At 50.6% G+C, this 18268-nt stretch overlaps 7 protein-coding genes across 7 annotated transcripts; 3 read left to right on the forward strand and 4 right to left on the reverse strand.

The window, feature by feature from the left end:
• Window positions 1-75: 75 nt before the first annotated feature.
• On the reverse strand, window positions 76-1151 carry B0J16DRAFT_8989 (Longin-like domain-containing protein). The gene is made up of 3 exons (XM_046134654.1): window positions 789-1151; window positions 471-711; window positions 76-407 (listed from the first exon to the last, which is right to left on the reverse strand). The coding sequence occupies exons 1-3, from the start codon at window positions 898-900 to the stop codon at window positions 167-169; spliced, it is 594 nt and encodes a 197-aa protein (XP_045988556.1). The 5' UTR covers window positions 901-1151; the 3' UTR covers window positions 76-166.
• Window positions 977-4593, forward strand: B0J16DRAFT_408595 (MCM2/3/5 family-domain-containing protein). Its single transcript, XM_046133041.1, has 3 exons — window positions 977-1584; window positions 1635-2501; window positions 2549-4593. The coding sequence occupies exons 1-3, from the start codon at window positions 1275-1277 to the stop codon at window positions 4405-4407; spliced, it is 3036 nt and encodes a 1011-aa protein (XP_045988557.1). The 5' UTR covers window positions 977-1274; the 3' UTR covers window positions 4408-4593.
• Window positions 4594-4616: 23 nt separating this feature from the next.
• B0J16DRAFT_257132 (pyridoxal phosphate-dependent transferase) lies at window positions 4617-6624 on the reverse strand (the record flags this gene model as incomplete). Its single annotated transcript, XM_046123138.1, has 3 exons — window positions 4617-5366; window positions 5476-6216; window positions 6442-6624. The coding sequence occupies 3 exons, from the start codon at window positions 6622-6624 to the stop codon at window positions 4617-4619; spliced, it is 1674 nt and encodes a 557-aa protein (XP_045988558.1).
• Window positions 6625-7008: 384 nt separating this feature from the next.
• Window positions 7009-10161, reverse strand: B0J16DRAFT_327011 (VTC domain-containing protein). Its single transcript, XM_046126060.1, has 4 exons — window positions 9988-10161; window positions 9275-9783; window positions 7597-9219; window positions 7009-7544 (listed from the first exon to the last, which is right to left on the reverse strand). The coding sequence occupies exons 2-4, from the start codon at window positions 9704-9706 to the stop codon at window positions 7263-7265; spliced, it is 2337 nt and encodes a 778-aa protein (XP_045988559.1). The 5' UTR covers window positions 9707-9783; window positions 9988-10161; the 3' UTR covers window positions 7009-7262.
• An 875-nt stretch (window positions 10162-11036) lies between these two features.
• B0J16DRAFT_260333 (arginine N-methyltransferase 2) lies at window positions 11037-12383 on the forward strand (the record flags this gene model as incomplete). The annotated part of the gene is made up of 2 exons (XM_046123243.1): window positions 11037-12291; window positions 12349-12383. 2 exons carry the CDS (start codon window positions 11037-11039, stop codon window positions 12381-12383), a joined length of 1290 nt encoding a protein of 429 aa, XP_045988560.1.
• A 57-nt stretch (window positions 12384-12440) lies between these two features.
• Window positions 12441-14337, reverse strand: B0J16DRAFT_9085 (putative hexokinase HXK1). Its single transcript, XM_046134672.1, has 5 exons — window positions 14075-14337; window positions 13999-14024; window positions 13544-13948; window positions 13034-13488; window positions 12441-12981 (listed from the first exon to the last, which is right to left on the reverse strand). The coding sequence occupies exons 1-5, from the start codon at window positions 14205-14207 to the stop codon at window positions 12558-12560; spliced, it is 1443 nt and encodes a 480-aa protein (XP_045988561.1). The 5' UTR covers window positions 14208-14337; the 3' UTR covers window positions 12441-12557.
• Window positions 14338-16203: 1866 nt separating this feature from the next.
• B0J16DRAFT_327019 (Ribophorin I) lies at window positions 16204-18199 on the forward strand. The gene is made up of 3 exons (XM_046126061.1): window positions 16204-16715; window positions 16768-17622; window positions 17673-18199. Exons 1-3 carry the CDS (start codon window positions 16369-16371, stop codon window positions 17950-17952), a joined length of 1482 nt encoding a protein of 493 aa, XP_045988562.1. The 5' UTR covers window positions 16204-16368; the 3' UTR covers window positions 17953-18199.
• The last annotated feature ends 69 nt before the right edge of the window (window positions 18200-18268 follow it).

Below are 18268 nucleotides of genomic sequence, written 5' to 3' on the forward strand. Positions count from 1 at the left end.
GAACACCAGCACCCTTTATAATAGAAAAGCCCTTCCTTGACCCTATATCAACCAAGCCAGACCAGGCCATTAGCGTGAAGTCTTCCTCTTTTGAATTTTGGTTTGCATGCGGCGCTAGTATAACGACAAAACTCCTGAATATCTAGACGTAACCCTTTCATACCCTTTACAGACCCTGTCGAAGCCAGTCCGCCAATTTCGACTTTCCTAGCTGCGCCAGGTTGTTGACGCCCTGTTCACTGAGGTCGATACGGCCGACGGGCATGTCCTGTGTGGGTGCTCGGCTGACACGCTGGACGATGATGGTGGGGTCAGTCTCGAGAATGATACCGTCGTCGACGATCTCATCAATGGCGAGCGAAACGAGGTCGTAGTTCTCAACAATTGTTCTCTTATCGACGGATTGCCTACAACAACCATGTTAGTGCATGCCGCAAAGCAATGCGCAAGCTTGTATAAGGGGTCCTTACTTGAAGAGCAGGTGAAGGGAGTCTCGCAGAGCCAGAATGGTGTTGTACAGAAGAATCTCGTTCTCGTCGACACTGCCAACAACGTACATCATGACATCCGACTCCATCTTGTACAGAACAATCCGGTTGTCGTAGAGAATAATGTCGCCGGTCTGCTTGGCGGTCTTCTCAATGAGACCCTTCTCGAAAGCCTTTTGCGCCTTGACATCGGAGTAGGGGTTGGCGGAAGCGCTGGCAGGAGCTGTTTAGAACAGTTGTCAGCTGTTGTTGCGCCCAGTGGTATTATAGCTAGGGAAGCTCAGGAGAGGATTGATGTACCATTGGGAGCTGAGTGAGGCGACTGGAAGTACTTTGCGAATATTCTTGAGCCGTCCTCGGTGCTGAGGATCAAGACGGCCTGAACCGAGAAAAGGGTCATTCCAGGAGACATGATGGCGGTTTGTTGTATTGTACGGTAGCTTGTAAGTGCTTCCTACTCTAAACGGTGGCCCCTCCAGATACAGATGCCAGCGATGCCACACTGCGAACGAGGGATGTCGGAACCAACGTTTGACCGCTCCGTAGCTTCTTATCTTATCAGACGTCCCTTGACCCCTAACCTCGAATTAATTGGCAGGCGCGTTTCGCGTAAAGCACTTAACGCGTGTAGGAAATAGGAGACGCGACCCGTCACCCAGCCAATCCCCTCCCCCTCGTTTTGACTACCAATTTCCTAACGTCAACAGTAGCGGTAGACAAGGGTCAAGCCAAGTTGCATTTTCCAGCTTCACTTTGTACAAACCGCAAAACACAACATAATTGATCATGTCGTCGCCCACGAAAAGATCGACACGCAGCTCAGCGACTCCTCGTCGTTCTGCTCAGCCAGAAAATTCGCAGCAGCAGGTTCCCTCGAGTCCTTTGCGTTACCAGTCCTCTTCACCAGGACCCAGTGGTCAAAATGATATCTCTGGAGATGTATCCTCGCCATTCGGGCAGATGACAAACAGCCAGAGCACTCGCGGTCGCAGCGATATCCCTAGCTCGCCTTTTGCCCAGACGAGGGATACCCGGAGCGACGTCGACCCCGAAAGAACACCCCGAGCCAACCCAACAACCCCAGCCTACAATGGAGGTGAGCAATGGGAAGTTTCAACCTAAGTGTTACGAGACTGACTAGTATAGGATCTTCACCCATATTCTACCAAAGCTCAAGCCCCGGAAGATCACGACGACAGCAGTCGGAGCTTCGAAGTGAAGGCAGTGGACTATTCTTAGGCTCTCAAATCGGCACACCTGCACCTCATCGCCGAGGTGATATCAACTCTGACGCAGCACGAACACCCCGTGCCGTTCGTCGAGTTATTCTTGATGATGCTGGTCGTGTGATTCGTGAGAGCCCAGCTGAAGGATCTGATGCTGCTTCATTCGCGAACAGAGACCCCAACACCTCCGAGGCCGATGCTCTTGGCGGACCAGGTCAGAGTCTTATCTGGGGTACGACCGTTTCTATTGACGATACCTTCGCCTCGTTCAAGGACTTTCTGCGCAACTTCACACAGAAATACCGTATGTATCGCGATGGTGCGTCCGACGAAGACGTTCAGAATGCCCCTGATGCGGAATCGAAGCCCTACTGGGAGGCTTTGGAAAACATGTTGCTTCTGGGCGCGACGAGACTTTACCTCGACATTTCCGACCTGAATCTCTACCCACCCACACGAAAGCTGTGGCATCAAATCCAAGCGTATCCTCAAGAAATTGTGCCTGTTATGGATCAGTCCGTTCATGATATGATGGTTGAGATTGCCCGGGCAGAGACTATGAGAAACCGTTCTCAGAGCAGTGCTGGTCACCAGGCTTCACAGCAGAACACACAGAGCTCCGACTTTGCTTTCCCTAGCTCAGATAGACCCGAGGAGGCACCCACGCCTCGAACACAACACGATCAGCAGCAGGCTTCCCTTGAGGACCAGGTGGCTTCCTCCATTTATGTCCTCCGACCTTTTGGATTGGACAAGACTACCAACCTAAGAGACTTGAATCCTTCCGGTAAGCTATTGTCCTATATGTACTTTGTATGAAGCTAATATCATCAGATATGGATCGCCTTATCTGCATCAAGGGTCTGGTCATCCGTACCACTCCTGTCATTCCCGATATGAAGGATGCCTTCTTCCGCTGCAACGTCTGTTTCCATTCTGTCAACGTCGGGTTGGATCGTGGCAAGATTCGTGAGCCTACTGAGTGCCCTCGCGAAATTTGCAAGTCCAAGAATTCCATGCAGATCGTCCACAATCGTTGTTCTTTTGAGGACAAACAAGTCATCAAGCTTCAAGAAACACCCGATGCGGTACCTGCTGGTCAGACACCTCACTCAGTTTCTGTGTGCGTGTATAACGAACTTGTTGATTTCTGTAAGGCTGGTGACCGTGTTGAGCTCACCGGTATTTTCCGCGTCAGCCCCGTTCGAGTCAACCCTCGCCAGCGTGCTCTCAAGAGTGTGCATAAAACCTATGTTGACGTCTTGCACATCCAGAAGGTCGATAAGAGGCGCATGGGCGCTGACCCGTCAACCCTCGGAATCGCTGGTGAGGAGGACGCCGAAGGTGGCGAGAATGGCATCGAAGAGACACGAAAGATCAGCCCTGAGGATGAGGAAAAGATCCGGGAGACAGCCGCCCGTGATGACATTTACGATCTTCTCTCTCGTTCCCTGGCCCCCTCGATCTACGAAATGGACGACGTCAAGAAGGGTATTCTGCTGCAACTCTTTGGCGGCACCAACAAGACGTTCCAAAAGGGTGGTAGTCCCAAGTACCGAGGTGACATTAATGTCCTTCTCTGTGGTGACCCTTCGACAGCTAAGTCGCAAATGCTCTCTTACGTTCACAAGATTGCTCCCCGTGGTGTTTACACCAGTGGTAAGGGATCATCCGCTGTCGGTTTGACCGCCTACGTTACGCGAGATCCAGAGACAAGACAGCTCGTCCTCGAGTCTGGAGCTCTTGTTTTGTCAGATGGAGGTGTTTGCTGTATTGATGAGTTCGACAAGATGTCAGATGCCACACGTTCCGTACTTCACGAAGTGATGGAACAGCAGACTGTGTCAGTTGCCAAGGCTGGTATCATTACGACTCTGAACGCTCGAACCAGTATTCTTGCCTCAGCCAACCCTATCGGCAGTCGTTACAACCCTGATCTCCCCGTTCCTCAGAACATCGACCTTCCTCCCACACTCCTCTCTCGTTTTGATTTGGTCTACCTCATGCTGGACACTGCTGATGAGAAGAATGATCGTCGTTTGGCCAAGCATCTTCTGTCTCTTTACCTTGAGGATAAGCCTCAGTCCGCTCCTACCAACAACGACATCCTCCCTGTCGAGTTCCTGACTCTCTACATCTCTTATGCACGCTCCAAGATCCAACCTGTCATCTCCCAGGAAGCTGCCCAGGAGCTGGTCGATTGCTATGTCGCCATGCGCGCTCTCGGACAGGACGTTCGCGCTGCTGACAAGCGTATCACTGCCACAACCCGTCAACTCGAGAGTATGATTCGTCTGTCTGAAGCCCACGCCAAGATGCGCCTCGCTGAGACAGTCACTCGTGACGATGTCCGCGAAGCCAACCGACTTATTCAGAGCGCTTTGAAGACGGCCGCCACAGATGCGAACGGTCGTATTGACATGAGTCTTCTCACTGAGGGAACTAGTGCGGCTGATCGCAAGCGTCGCGACGAGCTTCGCACCGCTCTTCTACATCTCTTGGATGATATGACAGCTGGAGGCAACACAGTTCGATGGAGTGATGTTGCTCGCCGACTGGGCGAGGGTTCCAGTATTCCTGTTGAACAATCCGAGTTCACCGAGGTGATGAAGGCTCTGGAGTCCGAGAATGCTGTTGTGATTATGGGTGAAGGCGCGAGAAGGACCATCCGTAGGGTGACCTCCGTCGCATAAAGATAGCACGAAAGTTGAGGGGATTTTCACGATGTTGAATGATATACCATGTAGAAAAGATGATGAGTGTCACTTTAGGGTTAGAGTTGCATTATGGACAAACATCCTGGCTGGGTCAGGCGTTGGGCATACATATGTGGAATAGATAGCTGTTGAGATGTTTAATCCAATTAATTCTGATATTATTGCAAACTATAGACTCATTAACTTTAGCTACCATTCGCGAACCCATTCGCAAGACATTTATTGACCTCTGTTGCAGCTTGGAGAGCGTCCCTTAAAGTGTCGATCAGATCCTCTTCACTCTCCAAACCAGCTGAGATGCGCACACTCGCTTCTCTGACACCAAACTCCTCCATGTATGCTTTCTCTTCAGGTTTCTTGCCGAAGACGACCATATTATACGGAAACATGATTGTCACATGGCCGCCAAGGTGAGGACTTGGATAGAAGCCGGCTTTGTCATAGAAAGCTGTAGCACTTTCCACGTTACGGAACTCGACTGTCAGGAGGCATCCGTATCCTGGCTGTGGAAGCTCTGGCGTCGGTTGGCGCATGACCTCGTCGTAGTTTGTCTTGCTAGCCAAGAGGCTTGGATACTGCACATTAGCAATAGGAGAGCTGGGAAAAGAAATAGCATCATGCAGAAAGTTTGCGATAGCGAGGGCATTTCGGTTAAGAATACGAGTTCGCTCAAGAAAGTCCATCGAATTGGATAGTAGAACTTCTGCGTCTGATGCGAAGAGTTCGTTGTGGTGGGACTCTTTGAAGAGAGACCAGAGAGCTTGATAGTGAGAGGACAGGGGGTTGAGAACAATTGAACCGCCCATGACGTTGGCATAGCCGCTGAAGGACTTTGTGAGAGAAGTCAAGAGAATGTCTCCGTGGGAGAGGACATCTATGTTGGCGAATCCACCGACTGTATCATCGATGATGAGGATGAAGCCGTATTCTTCTGACTGTGGGAAGTTAGTAAATTTCCTTCTCAGGCTAAAGACAAAAGCATAGTCTAAACTGACACAAAATGTCTAAACTATTTCGTCTCTTATGCTTTCGGCGGTTACTTACGAGTATCTTTAGACGACCCATATCAGGGGTCTCCAACGTAGGGTTTCCAGGAACTTCGACAAAGACATAACTCGGAGACCGACCCTCTTGTTTCTCCTTTTTCAACCAGTCTTCAAAGATGGCAAGTCCCTCCGGGTCAGTTCTTCCGAAATGTTTCATCCCCTGTGGACATTCCTCGATGAGATGGTGATGAGTATTATGGAAAACGACGCCCAATAAGACGATAGTGCCGGGGCGATGTTTCGTCAAGAGATTGCTTGAATGGAAGATAGCTGCCATTCCTGTTGGGTACAGAAAAACGTCTTTGGGTGTGCACTTCACATTATCTCTCGGAGCACGATGGAGAAGCTCAACGATTCTCTCTCGAAGAGCATCATGAACTTGACTCTCAGGAGTCCCGCTTGGTGAGGGCAGAGTTACTGCTCCATCTTCAAAGGGTATTTCCTTGATAGTATCTATGCCCTTGAGGAGATGCTCAGCTCCGCGAAGAGAAATCCCAAGACCAGGATTCTGCCAAGTGAGCATCATGACGGGCATAGCCATGGGACTGGCGAGAATGACGTATAGCCGATGGCCATCTATCTCGATACACTTGAGAGCCACGTCTTTTGGGTCTGTACGTCTCTCGCCGCGGTTCTCGTGGGTGATGTGGTGAATGGTATACGGCCATATCGCCGGGTCAAGATAGACCAGGGCAGCCTTGTCGCCATGGCCGATATGTTTTGCAATCTCATGGCCAAGCTATAGGTACCAACTTGTTAGCAGACTTCCATATGGCAGGGTAGCCAGGGAAAGACCTTGGCAGGTGGGCAACAGAAGAATTGTTCTCGAAGGCTTAGGCTACCATAATGAAGTAGCCTAAGAGCTAGCCTAAGCCAGCATAAAGTGACCAAACTATTTCGTCTCTTATGAATTCGGCCAATTCTTCTGATACCCTGGGGCAGGGAAAGACCTTGGTTGGCTTACCTGAGTGGCTTGGTGTGTAGGTAAAAAGCGAGGGTAGATGTGAACTATCCTCTTCATAGGAGTTGGATCGCCGTCACGAATAGCCCTAGCAACGTCCCACCCAGGAATATTTGTGATAACACTATAGGGAGTCTGCGGCGGCGGCGCATGTCCGAACTCGGATTGAGTCTGAAGAACAGTCATGGTGTCTATAGATAAAGGTTCACGGATGAGAGGGGATATCTTGATGGTCACATAAACCACCATGGTGCAACGCCTTCCCCTCTCTTGACTTTATACTGTATTACAGAGCCTGGAATTTCATCGTGTCATGTCATAGTAACGTATCTGTCTTCGATATAGCTAAGCCTCTTTCCGGCTTGAACGGAATTCTCCAACCTCGTGAGCTTCGTTGCTGTCATGTCACTCCCAAAGGCGCTGGCGGCGTCAACTAAACCATTGGAGCTGGCTCAGAGACCGTGGCCTAGAACACATAGCAGATTAGAGCTTGACAGCCTTGGCGTCGAGTTTATTTAGCGTCAATCGTGAGGGAAGTCATGTTGGGCTTGAAGTGCAAGGAATAAGGTTCCGGTTCCGTGTCAGTGCGGAGATTCTAACATACCTACAGTCAAACACCTAACAGACCAACGGCGATTGTACAAAATGCTTTTATTTTGAGTATTGTCCAACCCTATGACCTTTTATCCATCTCTTTACTATGAAGTACACTAAGAAAACACCTGATGAAGGCTGACCCCCTGCACTTACTTCTCAACCACTGCTCATTAACCGCTTCAAACGACCCAATATAGAATGACCAGCTAAACAATAACTCCCAACTTCTACCAAAGATTTCTCTCTCTGCCTTCGAACGCGAAGTTAAGAGCCACTCCAATGAAGAGAGACACGCAGAGTGCAGTGGGACCCCAGCGGTCGTAAAACTTGACAACCTTACGAGATCGAATACCTTGGCTTCGGTAGAGGTATGTGAAAACAGAATAGCAGAGACTAAGAATGGCGAGCAGTGTAAAGGCGCCCGCTACCCAGAAGTGGGCTGGCGTAGGGTGGCTGCCGAAGTTGAGTAGTGTCACAGCAATGGTACCGATATAGATAGAAAATTCGAGCTGTAGTATCATGTTAGCCACAGGTTTGCAACGATAACCGGATTTGACTTACCCATCCCAAAAACGTTCTCTCCGCCGCAAAATAGACCTTGGGTTCGACTCGCACAGGCACATAGATCTTCTTGCCAGGAGGCGCCTTAAACTTCTTGGTCTGAATAGGGGCTTGTCCAAACAAAGCTTGTAATCGGTCGCTACGCGGCACTTGGGTGCTGCGAGGTACAGGGGTGGCTGCCTTCAAAGCAGAAACCGCATGTTGTCCCAAAGCTTGTCCAAAACGTCGACCTTTGGTGGAAAACAGAGTTGAATAGTACCGCCATCCACCTTCGCGTCTGGCGAGCTCCAGTTCATAGTTCTCGTCGTACTCGTCATCCGAATCGTAAAGACAATCCTCGTTCACTTCAGGCAGGTCCGTTATCTGGCCCTCAACATCAGCAGCTGGGAGTCCTCGACGACGGCTGGCGCCTTGCGCACTCGATTCTCCATTGGTACCATTAGTACCATTGCGACCAGAAGGCGCAGCTTCCTCGTCATCAGAGTCCAAATCATCCTCATCATCAGATGTGTTTGTCGTTCCTGACAAGCCAGGTCGTCGAATACCGAAGTCGTGAGTAACAGGCTTGCGGATATCGACATCCATTTGCGGCATCCAGAAAGGCAGCAAGTCGATCTTATCGGGAAACAAAGTCGCCGTACCATGGATGAACTTGGAGAACTTGGGGACAGCCTCAACCAGGTGAGATGAGATCAACTGTCGAACCCATTCAGGGGGCTCCTGCCCGGCCTGAGTCTGGAGCTTAACCTCCAGAACGGCGTAGGGAAATCGCTCAATGTCTTCAGCAGGCAGCTGCGAGAAGGGGTAATCGATACCAATGTCCATACGTCTCCAGTTGTCTCCAGAGCGAGCGCGGCCATCTAGGTTGTCTTCTCTCACCATGGTGAGCTCAGTGTCGAGTGAAATTCGCACTCGGGCATCGGCAGGAAGCTGGAATGCGGTACGGTTGTAGAAGGATCGGCACACGGGCTTGTAACCCTTCTTCAGCACCGAGTACTGAACCTCTGATGCCAATCGCTCATCCTCGGCAATGGCCTTCTCAGGCTTCTTGCCCTCCTTTCGTGCCTTCTCGAAGATGGCAGCGGGCAGAAGTTCTCCCTTCATGTATGCGTTGACGTTCTTCTCCTTCATGGCGAATCGAGCCTTGACAGACTTCTCGCCAGTCCAGTCCTCACGATGTGTTTTGCGCTCAACGAAAATCGTCTCGGTCTTCATGCCTCCATACCATCGCAATCTAATAGCCTCAGCACCTTCAGTCTTCTTCAGTCGGCCCTCGTACAAGTCCCATTTCTCAGGGTTATCGTAGTAGATCGATGTGATGGCTGAATCCTCTGGGTCAAAGTCCTTGTTGGCATTGAAGACAAGAACGGGCAAGTGCTTCAGAATGATAAGCTTCAGTTCTGTCACATTATCGGGGTGAACCCAGTATTTGGTCGTTTGCCGGATGAAACTGGCCTGGCCTCCACCAGCAGCACTGTCACCCTTGACAGGGTTTCCACGGGTTCGGACGAGATCGTAAAGCTTGGACAGCTCAATAACAGACGCGTCGTAGTTTTCCTTGTAAAAAGGCTTGGCCTTGAGTCGGCTATCGAATACGGGCTTCAGGTGCCATCCGGTCATTTTCTGGGTCTCGTGTTAGACGATTGCTGTACCAAATCCGCAACGGGCGGCGACTTACATCGTGCTTCTTAATAATCTTGTAAAATCCGGTATAGTTAAGCTGAACGAACTTGGCGAGGTCGTGGACATCGGCAATAATATCGCTGAGATCCTCCTCGAGCAGCATGAACTCTTCCTCGGTAGGTCCATTCTCACCGAGACCGCGCTCGTTAAGGCGGTTAACCACTTCTTTAACTTCGCGCTCGCTCACAGCAATGCGACGGGAAATCTCCATAGCCTTCACCTTCTGCTTTGTGTGAACCTTCTCCAGCTCGGCCTCGAGCTTGGCGACGAAGCGTGTCTCGTCATCTTCGGTCCATTCAGGACCCTTTCCTGAGGCTTTGATAGGGCCGGTCGCCCTCTTGAGCTCATCCTTTAGACCATCGTAATCGATATAATACCACTGATACTCGTGGATAACACTGGAGCGAAGCTGCTCTCCAAACTTCATGACGACGACGCCGGGCCGGACAGAGGGTTTAATGCCCGAGCGGGTGCTGAGCCAGGTTCTGGAACGGGTCTTGAGGTCTTGTACGATCAGCATGTGCGCATTAAGAAAACAGGATGCGACATCCGTGGAATTGAGTTTCAACGGGAACGGTTGGATGGGAGAACAAGAGAGGTGATTGATTACTGAAAGGCAACCAGTGCAGTGGACGAAGCAATCAATGGATAGATGCTGGTGGTACTGCGCTCTGCTTGTGCGATGCAGGTCTCGTTATGGTTGCTTACCTGGAGATAATAACAAGAGTAAGAGGGCGAGACAATGTTTTGGTGTAATAATCAAGGTTAAGAAGGAGAGTCCGGGGCTGGCGAGTAGACGGAAGACGGCAGGAGGAACCAATATGCGCTGCGATGGATATAAGGCGACACTTACGTTACGGTACGAAAAATGTCAAGGTTTCCCTGCCTCGGATTGATTCTTGGTCGCTTGTTATCGTCGGCGTTGAGCAACAGACTCTAGGTCGCGCGTTATGTGGAGCAATAGGCCTATCCTGGCTTAGTTGGCGTTGTCCCGGGTTCAAGCTCAGGTTCGAGACAGCTTTGAGTATCAGGGCATTGACGAATCATGTTTTGGCCTGTAACAACGTGCACGTCACTACAGACAAGTAAATGGGCGATGCGATGGCGAGAGCCAGGGGGACAAGGTAAAAAACTGGCGCTGAAGAAGAGATGAATCCGCTGAGTTTTTAGCGGCCGTTCTTCTATCTCCATTAGAGATTCAATGCGCCAGCGTGAGTTTCTAGGTGCGCTGCAAAGAATAAAATGAACACTATGCAAGCATGGACTGTTGGTTGATGTATGCTGTAACGCGGCACTTGTAACAAGTCAGAACCTAAATGCGGTGCATCATCGTTCATCTTTTTATGCATGTGCAAGTGCAAGTGCATCAGGATAACATCCAGTGCCCCCAGCTTGCATCGACCTGAACTGTTAGGCTTAGGCTGTCCGATGCCCTGCTACAGTGGAGTTTGATGGATCGATTGGACTGGGGTTACCCAGTGGAGCATAGTCTAGATGAGGCTCGGTGTCAAATTCGACAGTTAAGCCCGTGTCTGCAAGTCTCTGCCCCGTCAACTTGCACGAATCTGGCAGGATTGAACCTCAATATTCGGAAAATCGGCTCTAACCTCGCTGTATCCATTCGCAGGTAAACGCCTAGACGGGTGTAACCGTTCATCCATCCTTGTTGCGTCCCAAACCTCGTCTGCCCCTCCAAAGACCCCGCGACACATTTTTTTATTTTTGATAGTGAGCTGCCCCTCCGTAGGACAGTTACCATGGCCGCAACGACTTCCAAAATCGATGATTCTATGCCCGCGCGCATATCATCAGACTGTCCTGAGGAAATTCGAGAAGTTCTTTACCATGCTTGGGGTCATGACAGGAGTGGCTTGAAAAAGCTGCTCAAAACCACGGGCAAGGCTAATGCCCAGGACCCCAAGACTGGAGAGACACCCTTGCATGCAGCCATCCGTGCCTGCGGGCCTGCTTCTCCCGAGGATGATGATCAAGAAGAGGATGGTTCTGTCGAGGAGGCCAAGGAGATAGTTCATGATCTTTTCCTTCAAGGCGCCATCTGGAACGATGTTGACAGCAACAATGAGACACCTGGATGTCTTGCCCTCAGACTCGGCCGTAAGCCTCTTTACCAACTCTGTGTTGAGGCTGGAGTGCGAGCAGAGCTTCTGTTCGCTCTTATGGGAGATTACGAGGAACTCTCATCCGGCTCAGAGGATGGCGATGAGATGGAGGTCGAGGAGAACGATGATGAGGCGCCTCAGCTGGTTTCCACTGAGGATGCTGCTCCTACCGTAGAAGAACCCAAGTTCATTCCCCCTGATGCCAAGGAGAAGCAGGTCACAAGCGAAGAGTACCTCAACTCGAAACTAGTATACGACGATGCTAAACTCGTGGATTCCGACCTCAATGGTGTCATGATGGCCTGGGAAACGGACATCATGCGTCGTTCCGTCTCTGCACTTATTCCCGACTCAGCGCCAGGCAAGCGTATCCTTAACATTGGTTTCGGTATGGGAATTATCGATGGCATGTTCGCAGACCTCAAGCCCTCGCGCCACCACATCATCGAGGCGCACCCCAGTGTTCTCGAGCACCTTTCCAAGGACGAATCTAAGTTCGGCCCCAGCTGGGAGAAGAGCGGACCTGAAGAGGGAGCTTTCAAGGTGCACAAGGGCAAGTGGCAGGACATTGTACCAAAGCTACTCGAGGATGGCGAGGTTTACGATGCTATCTACTTTGACACCTTTGGCGAAGACTACTCCCAGCTGCGTCACTTCTTCTCCGAAGTCATCATCGGTATCATGGACCAGGAGGGCAAATTCAGCTTCTTCAACGGACTTGGTGCCGACAGAAAGATCTGCTACGACGTCTATACCAAGGTAGTCGAGATGCAGTGTGCTGATGCCGGTCTTGATGTTGAGTGGGAAGAGAGCGACGTCGACATGTCTGGCCTGGACAAGGCCGGTGAGGGAGAATGGGAGGGTGTACGAAGGCGTTACTGGACCCTGGACAGTAAGACATCCCAAGCAGTTATTCTTCACTGATACGTCAAGCTAACATATCTTACAGAATATCGATTGCCTATCTGCACATTCATGGGTTAAGCGTATATATCCATCAACAAGAATCAGGGGCTTGTCTTGCCCTCTTTTTGGTATTCCTTAAGCAACCCCCGTTTCTATCCGTGCTTCAAGTACACATCTATCTCCATTTTCCGATCCACCCATTAAATCTTGATGCTTACCACACGCCCTGGCTAAATCGATTCCGCTCTCACTTTATTTGAAGTTCTCAGGGTGGAGGATACCCGCCATGTTGCCCTCGTTGATTCGCTTGAGCGTCAAGGCAGCAATCAGGGCGGCGCCGACACCGCTACCGTCCTCAGCGGTGAGAACCTCAATAGGATCCTCGTCCTTCTTGTTGGTCTTCTCAGGCCAATCAAGGATCTCGCGCAGAGCCTTAGCACCACGTTCCTTGAAGTGAGGGTACTTGTTGAACACGGAACCATCAGCACCAACGTGGCAAGACTCGTAGTTCTTCTTCTTGCAGATAGCAGCAACACCGCAAGCCGAAAGACGGGCAGCTCGTGTACCAATAAGCTCAGCAGTTCGACGGATGAGCTCCAGCTCGGGTTGTGTGCACTTCAAGTTCAGCTTCTTGGTGAAAAGATCGTGTGTCTCGGACAAGTTCTCCCAAGGGTCCCTAAGAACAGTAAGTTAGTTATGCTCGTAGTCTTAAAAAGTGTCAAACATACTCCTCGATAGCAGATAGGAAGGAGGCATCCAGAGAGTAAGGCTTGCGGAGAAGAGCAATGTCTTGGTTCTCGAAGATGTGGATGGACTTGGTGTCGTGGAGATCGACGAGGATGAGTCGGAAGATCTCTCCAAGGTAGAGACCAGCAATCATCTTCTCGAAAGCCTGCTGGCCAGGGCGAGGAGACTCCTTGTCAATGATGATATCATAGGGAGTTCGGGGAAGAACCTTGTGCTCGTTATCGAAAGCTCCCCACTCGCAGTTGATGGCCATAGGCAGATCGGCGGGCAGATTCAAGTCAGCAATCTTGGGAATAGAACCGCAGTCTTCCATGTATGCGGCGTTGCAGCCTGTTCCGAAAATGCAACCGATCTTCATCTTAGTATCGGTGTAGGCGGAAGCAATCAATGTACCTGTAGTGTCATTGATGATAGCCGCAAGCTTGATGGGAACTCCCTGTATGCCGTTGTTAGTAAGGTTCACCATGAAAATCAATCCAACGCACTCGAGCCTTCAAAGCCTCCTCAAACATGGGGACAATGTTCTTGCCCTCGACACCATCAATGTCGAAGCCCTTGGTCCATCGCTGGAGAATACCCTCATCGATGTAGTTCTGGGTGGCGGGGTACGAGAATGTGAAACCCAGAGGAATCTTCTCCAACTTGCTGCAGTCTCCGTGGTGTGTCTCAAGGAACTGGTAGAGACATTCTGCGATGTACTCCCAAAGCTCCTCAGAAGTGCCAGACTTGAGCTCCTCGGGCATGCGGTACTTGGACTGAATGATATCGAACTCGGACTTCTCGTCAGTGAGTGTGATTTGGCAGACTCGTAGGTTCGTGCCGCCCATATCGAGGGCCAGATAGGTGCCGGTTTCGTAACCATCGGGGTACGACATGACCCAGGTAGGGTTCATGGGCTAGATGCTGCGTTAGGAACAAGATTCGAGGTGCAATATAGCGGACTCACAATGCTGCCACCCTCAACGCTGAGACCTGCTTAATGTTAGTCGATACTCCAGGATGGATCTGCATGCGCAACATACCCTTGGCGAGTTCAGAGACAAAGTGATTGGTGATCTCCTTGAGCTTGCTGGGCTCCACTGTGAAGAGCTGCTCAAGCTTGTGAATCTCTTCGGCGAGGTCCTTGGGGACATCGGCCATGGATCCTGTCATCATTTCTGTTAGCCGAATTTCGGTGTTGTTGTGGTATTGTTTTGTCTTTGAAGTGCATCTACGAGGAAACTAAGAAAAGGGTTTGGCGTATGGGAGGCTGTCAACAGAACGTTAAGGCATTTTGGCTTCAGTGCTGCAGAGGCACTGCCAAGCACTGCATCTTTGCCGTGACCGTAGGACAGTGTTTGCCAGCTGGCAGATCGAGATGCCTAGGTAATATGAAGGTTGGCCTCACGTAATACACCATCTCGGACGACTCTTTCTTCAAATTTGGACGTCACGGTTCCACGAGCTGAATGTCTTTAGTAGAAACCGGCATTTGCACAGACCCACGAAGTCAATGAGACTGGCTCGTGATCTTGTGCTGCTGGCTCTTCCATCGCCGCGGCCTTCATAAAACACTTCCCTTGCTTCTGACGTCTGTCCCCACGGTCTGGTTGAAGATGGAACCAACATCGTCATGGCAGCGCATTTTTGCTGGTTCTGCCCCACCATGCCAGTAGCAGCAGCTGGCACAAGTACAATCGACGCATCAAAATCACAAGACATCGGCGACGGGCGGGGGATACAGAAGACGACGCGGAACAATCAATTGGGCATACGTACCCTTTCGGGAGGGAGGACGACGAGGACCGAGGCCGACCATTTTGCTGAGGTGTGTCTGGTTTGGCGGGGTTCGGATTTGGCGGGGTAATGTCTTGTTGAAGCTGAGCAGGAGCTCTATAGGTTGGTAGAATAATTAGGAACGAAACGGAAAACAAGGGAAATTGGTATAGGAGAAGAACAATTGATAACAGTAGGTTAAAGTAGGGGGAGGCAAAGGGTTTTTAAAGTAGACCAGTTCAGACCAGCCCAGATAAGTTATGGGACAGGACAGGACAGGATGGAGGGAGGGAGGTGGAGTAAAAGACACCCTACGTAGCTGCTGCTGCTGCAAAGGTAGGTACGGACTGGGCTAACTTAACGTTGACTTCCTCCAATTCTCACCACTCATTGGAGTTGAAGCCGTTGAGCGGGAGATGCGCAGGGAGTCTCAGGTCATCTATCGGGCCAGGATTAAGTACATCTACCTGCATGGAGATGTTGGCATGTACTTTATTTTCATCCCATGACCAATTGGCGAACAGATCATCCCAGGTCTCCGCCTGATGTCTCTCGTCTTTGGATTCTCGACTCCCAACTATCTCACGTACATACAACATGTACCTACGTAATTAATGCCTGCAGCTGCTTCTAGCTACCTGCGCGAATCACTCAGTGCACCATCTACACATTGACCGCTTCATTGCAAAGCAAAATAAGCAAAGAAGACGCTTTCAATCACAAGGATGAGTTGTTTTTAGATTTAGTTGCCTTACGCTGAAAAGCGCCGGCGTGGTCTGAGTGAGTGGGTTGAGGTTTCTTTCCCCTCGACTATAGCCCTGGTGTTGAGCTCTTGTCGGGCCGTTGGAGGAGGGGGTAGTTTAGTGGTTAGTTGATAGTCACGCAACATGAACAAACCTCAATTGCATTATTGAAGGAGCTGTTTTTGCTCTGAAAATATCGCAATGGCCAGAAAAAAAAGTTCAGGAAGTCCTGATACACCGACTATACGCAAGGTTCGCTGCTCTCAACCTTCAAGTCCTGGGGTAACATGGGGGTCGGCCGCGTTGAGTTGATAGCTTGAGCTTGGTAACATGATGTCAAGTCTCCAGTAAGCCACTTTCGTGGGGGGGTCTCTCAAGGCAAGGTACTTGACTCCTCTGCCGGACAGGTACCTCTAAGCTCACTGGCACTTTGAGCTTGAGCGGGCATGCAATTTTGACTGACCAGTCCCATCTGGCCCCATTGATCTGGTAACAATGGATCCAATCTTTAGCTAAGGTACCCGGCCCGGGTCCGGCGCTACGATTCTCCCGCCAAACCAATCGAGCCACGTTTTCATTGGCTGAGCGAATGAGCTACCCTGAAGCTTCCGCTGACGTGCCAAATGGGCAACGTATGCTTTTTGGGGAGCTGTCTCAGGAGCACTGCGAAGCTGAGGTGTCTTGACGAGTTGTGAGCTTGCATCAACCAACCAAAGTTTGACCACAATCCTCCTCGGCACACGGCACTAACTTTTCTTCATACCCGACAGCTTTGGATCTGCTCAATCGATGAGTAAATCGCTATCTGAGTCGTCATCATGAAGCCGTTCGCCATCACCACGGCGCTTTTTAGCTTGGTCTCCGTAGCATTCGCAGGCGCAAGCACCGAGTCCAAGACATCAAAAGTCATCCTTCCTGCCGACTTCAAGCCTCCCCAGGTCTTCAAGAACGCCAATTTGGTGCACGTCATCTCCCTCGAGAAGAATTACGTCAAAGAACAGATTAATGTCCTCGTTGAGAACGTCGCGAAGGAGCCACAGACAGAGTACTATGTGCCATTTACTACTGAACAGCTACCTCGTGTAGGAGGTTTCGAGGTCAAGGATCGAAAGGACGCGAACGCCGGACCATTTGTGGTCGACACTGTCGAATACGACACCAACAGGTAGGTTCTTCGGGCTTCCGACCAAGACAGCAAAATGCTAACTTGTCATTAGTGATGTTCAGTACTATCGTATTCAATTGCCCGCGCCGCTCAAGCCCGGTGCTCAACAAACCCTCGGCATCACCTACTACTATCTCAAGGCTTATACCCCTCTTCCTGCGTCTATTGCTCAGAGGGCCAAGCAGTTCCTCGCTTACGACTTCTCCGTCTACGCACCTTCCGCCTACACCACGAAGAAGCAGAAGACCGAGATCAAGACTGGTACTTCCAACATTCCCGATTACACAAAGCTTCCTGGAAGCGGCGATGTCAAGGAGTTCCCTGTCAAGCAGGGCTCCAAGCTTGTCTATGGTCCTTTCGACGAGAAGCCCGCCGGTGCTGTCTCCCCCGCGCGTGTTCGCTTCGAGTTCCAGAAGCCTGTCACCCACGTTAAGGAGCTTGATCGTGATATCGAGGTCAGCCACTGGGGTGGTAACATCGCTTTCGAGGAGTACTACGATCTCCACTACCGCGGCGCCAACCTATCTGGATCCTTCAGCCGAGGTGACTTTACTAAAGATCTGATCCAAGGCAACCGACCCAGCCATGCGCTCTCCGACATGCGAGTTCCTCTCCAGGTTGGAAGTGTGGATGCCTACTACGTTGATGTTATTGGCAACATTTCGACATCCCGATTCCGAACCAACAAGCGAGAGGCTCTTCTTGAGCTGAAGCTCCGATACCCTCTGTTTGGCGGCTGGAAGGCCCCTTTCACCATTGGGTGGAACTCAGATGCTTCCAACTTTGTGCGCAAGACTCCTACCGGAGGCTATATTCTTCGAGTTCCCTTCCTTGAGGGACCCAAGCAGCTCGAAGGTGTTGAGTATGAGCAAGTCAACCTCAATGTCCTTCTTCCTGAGGGTGCTGAGTAAGTCAATACGCTGAGCCATGTTCTCAACCTATCTAACCATCAAACAGGAATGTTCAGTTCTACACCAACGTCCCGGTGTCGTCCATCGTGTCGACCTCGGTTGACCGCACACGAACCTACCTCGACACCATCGGTAGAACGCATGTCGCCGTCAAGGCGAGAAACCTGGTTGACGAGTTCCGAGACCGACATCTCATCATCTCTTACGATGTTCCTATGTCGGGCACTATCCGAAAACCTCTCATTGTCTTTATCAGTGTAATGGCGGTTTTCGCGACCACCTGGGCTCTGGGTACACTGCAGGTGGAATTTAAGCAGAAGAAATAGACGTTCGAATAGAAACGGGGTATGTCTTTTGGCTAAAGAGCCATCATCTTCGCAACAGCTGCGAGGACAATTCTCGCGATGAGACGTAAAAGTGTAATATAGATGGAGATGCTATAATGAATCAAATTTCCAGTTTGAAAATGAGGAAGCGTCATATGACCATTGAATGCTCGCTTGGCTTGGGTCATGTTTTAACCAAAACGAGGCTTTGAGTCAGCAAAGCCACCGTCAAAAATCAGGGCCCAAGGCGTTATCTGTAGAGGTGGGCAGGTTCGTAAGCCCAGGTCCAGCCTCTTTTAATAGCAAACTCTAAGTT

The sequence above is a fragment of the Fusarium flagelliforme genome (genome assembly GCF_020744385.1).
Source record: "Fusarium flagelliforme strain FIESC 12 MPI-CAGE-AA-0113 chromosome Unknown B0J16scaffold_1, whole genome shotgun sequence".
Taxonomy (NCBI): domain Eukaryota; kingdom Fungi; phylum Ascomycota; class Sordariomycetes; order Hypocreales; family Nectriaceae; genus Fusarium; species Fusarium flagelliforme.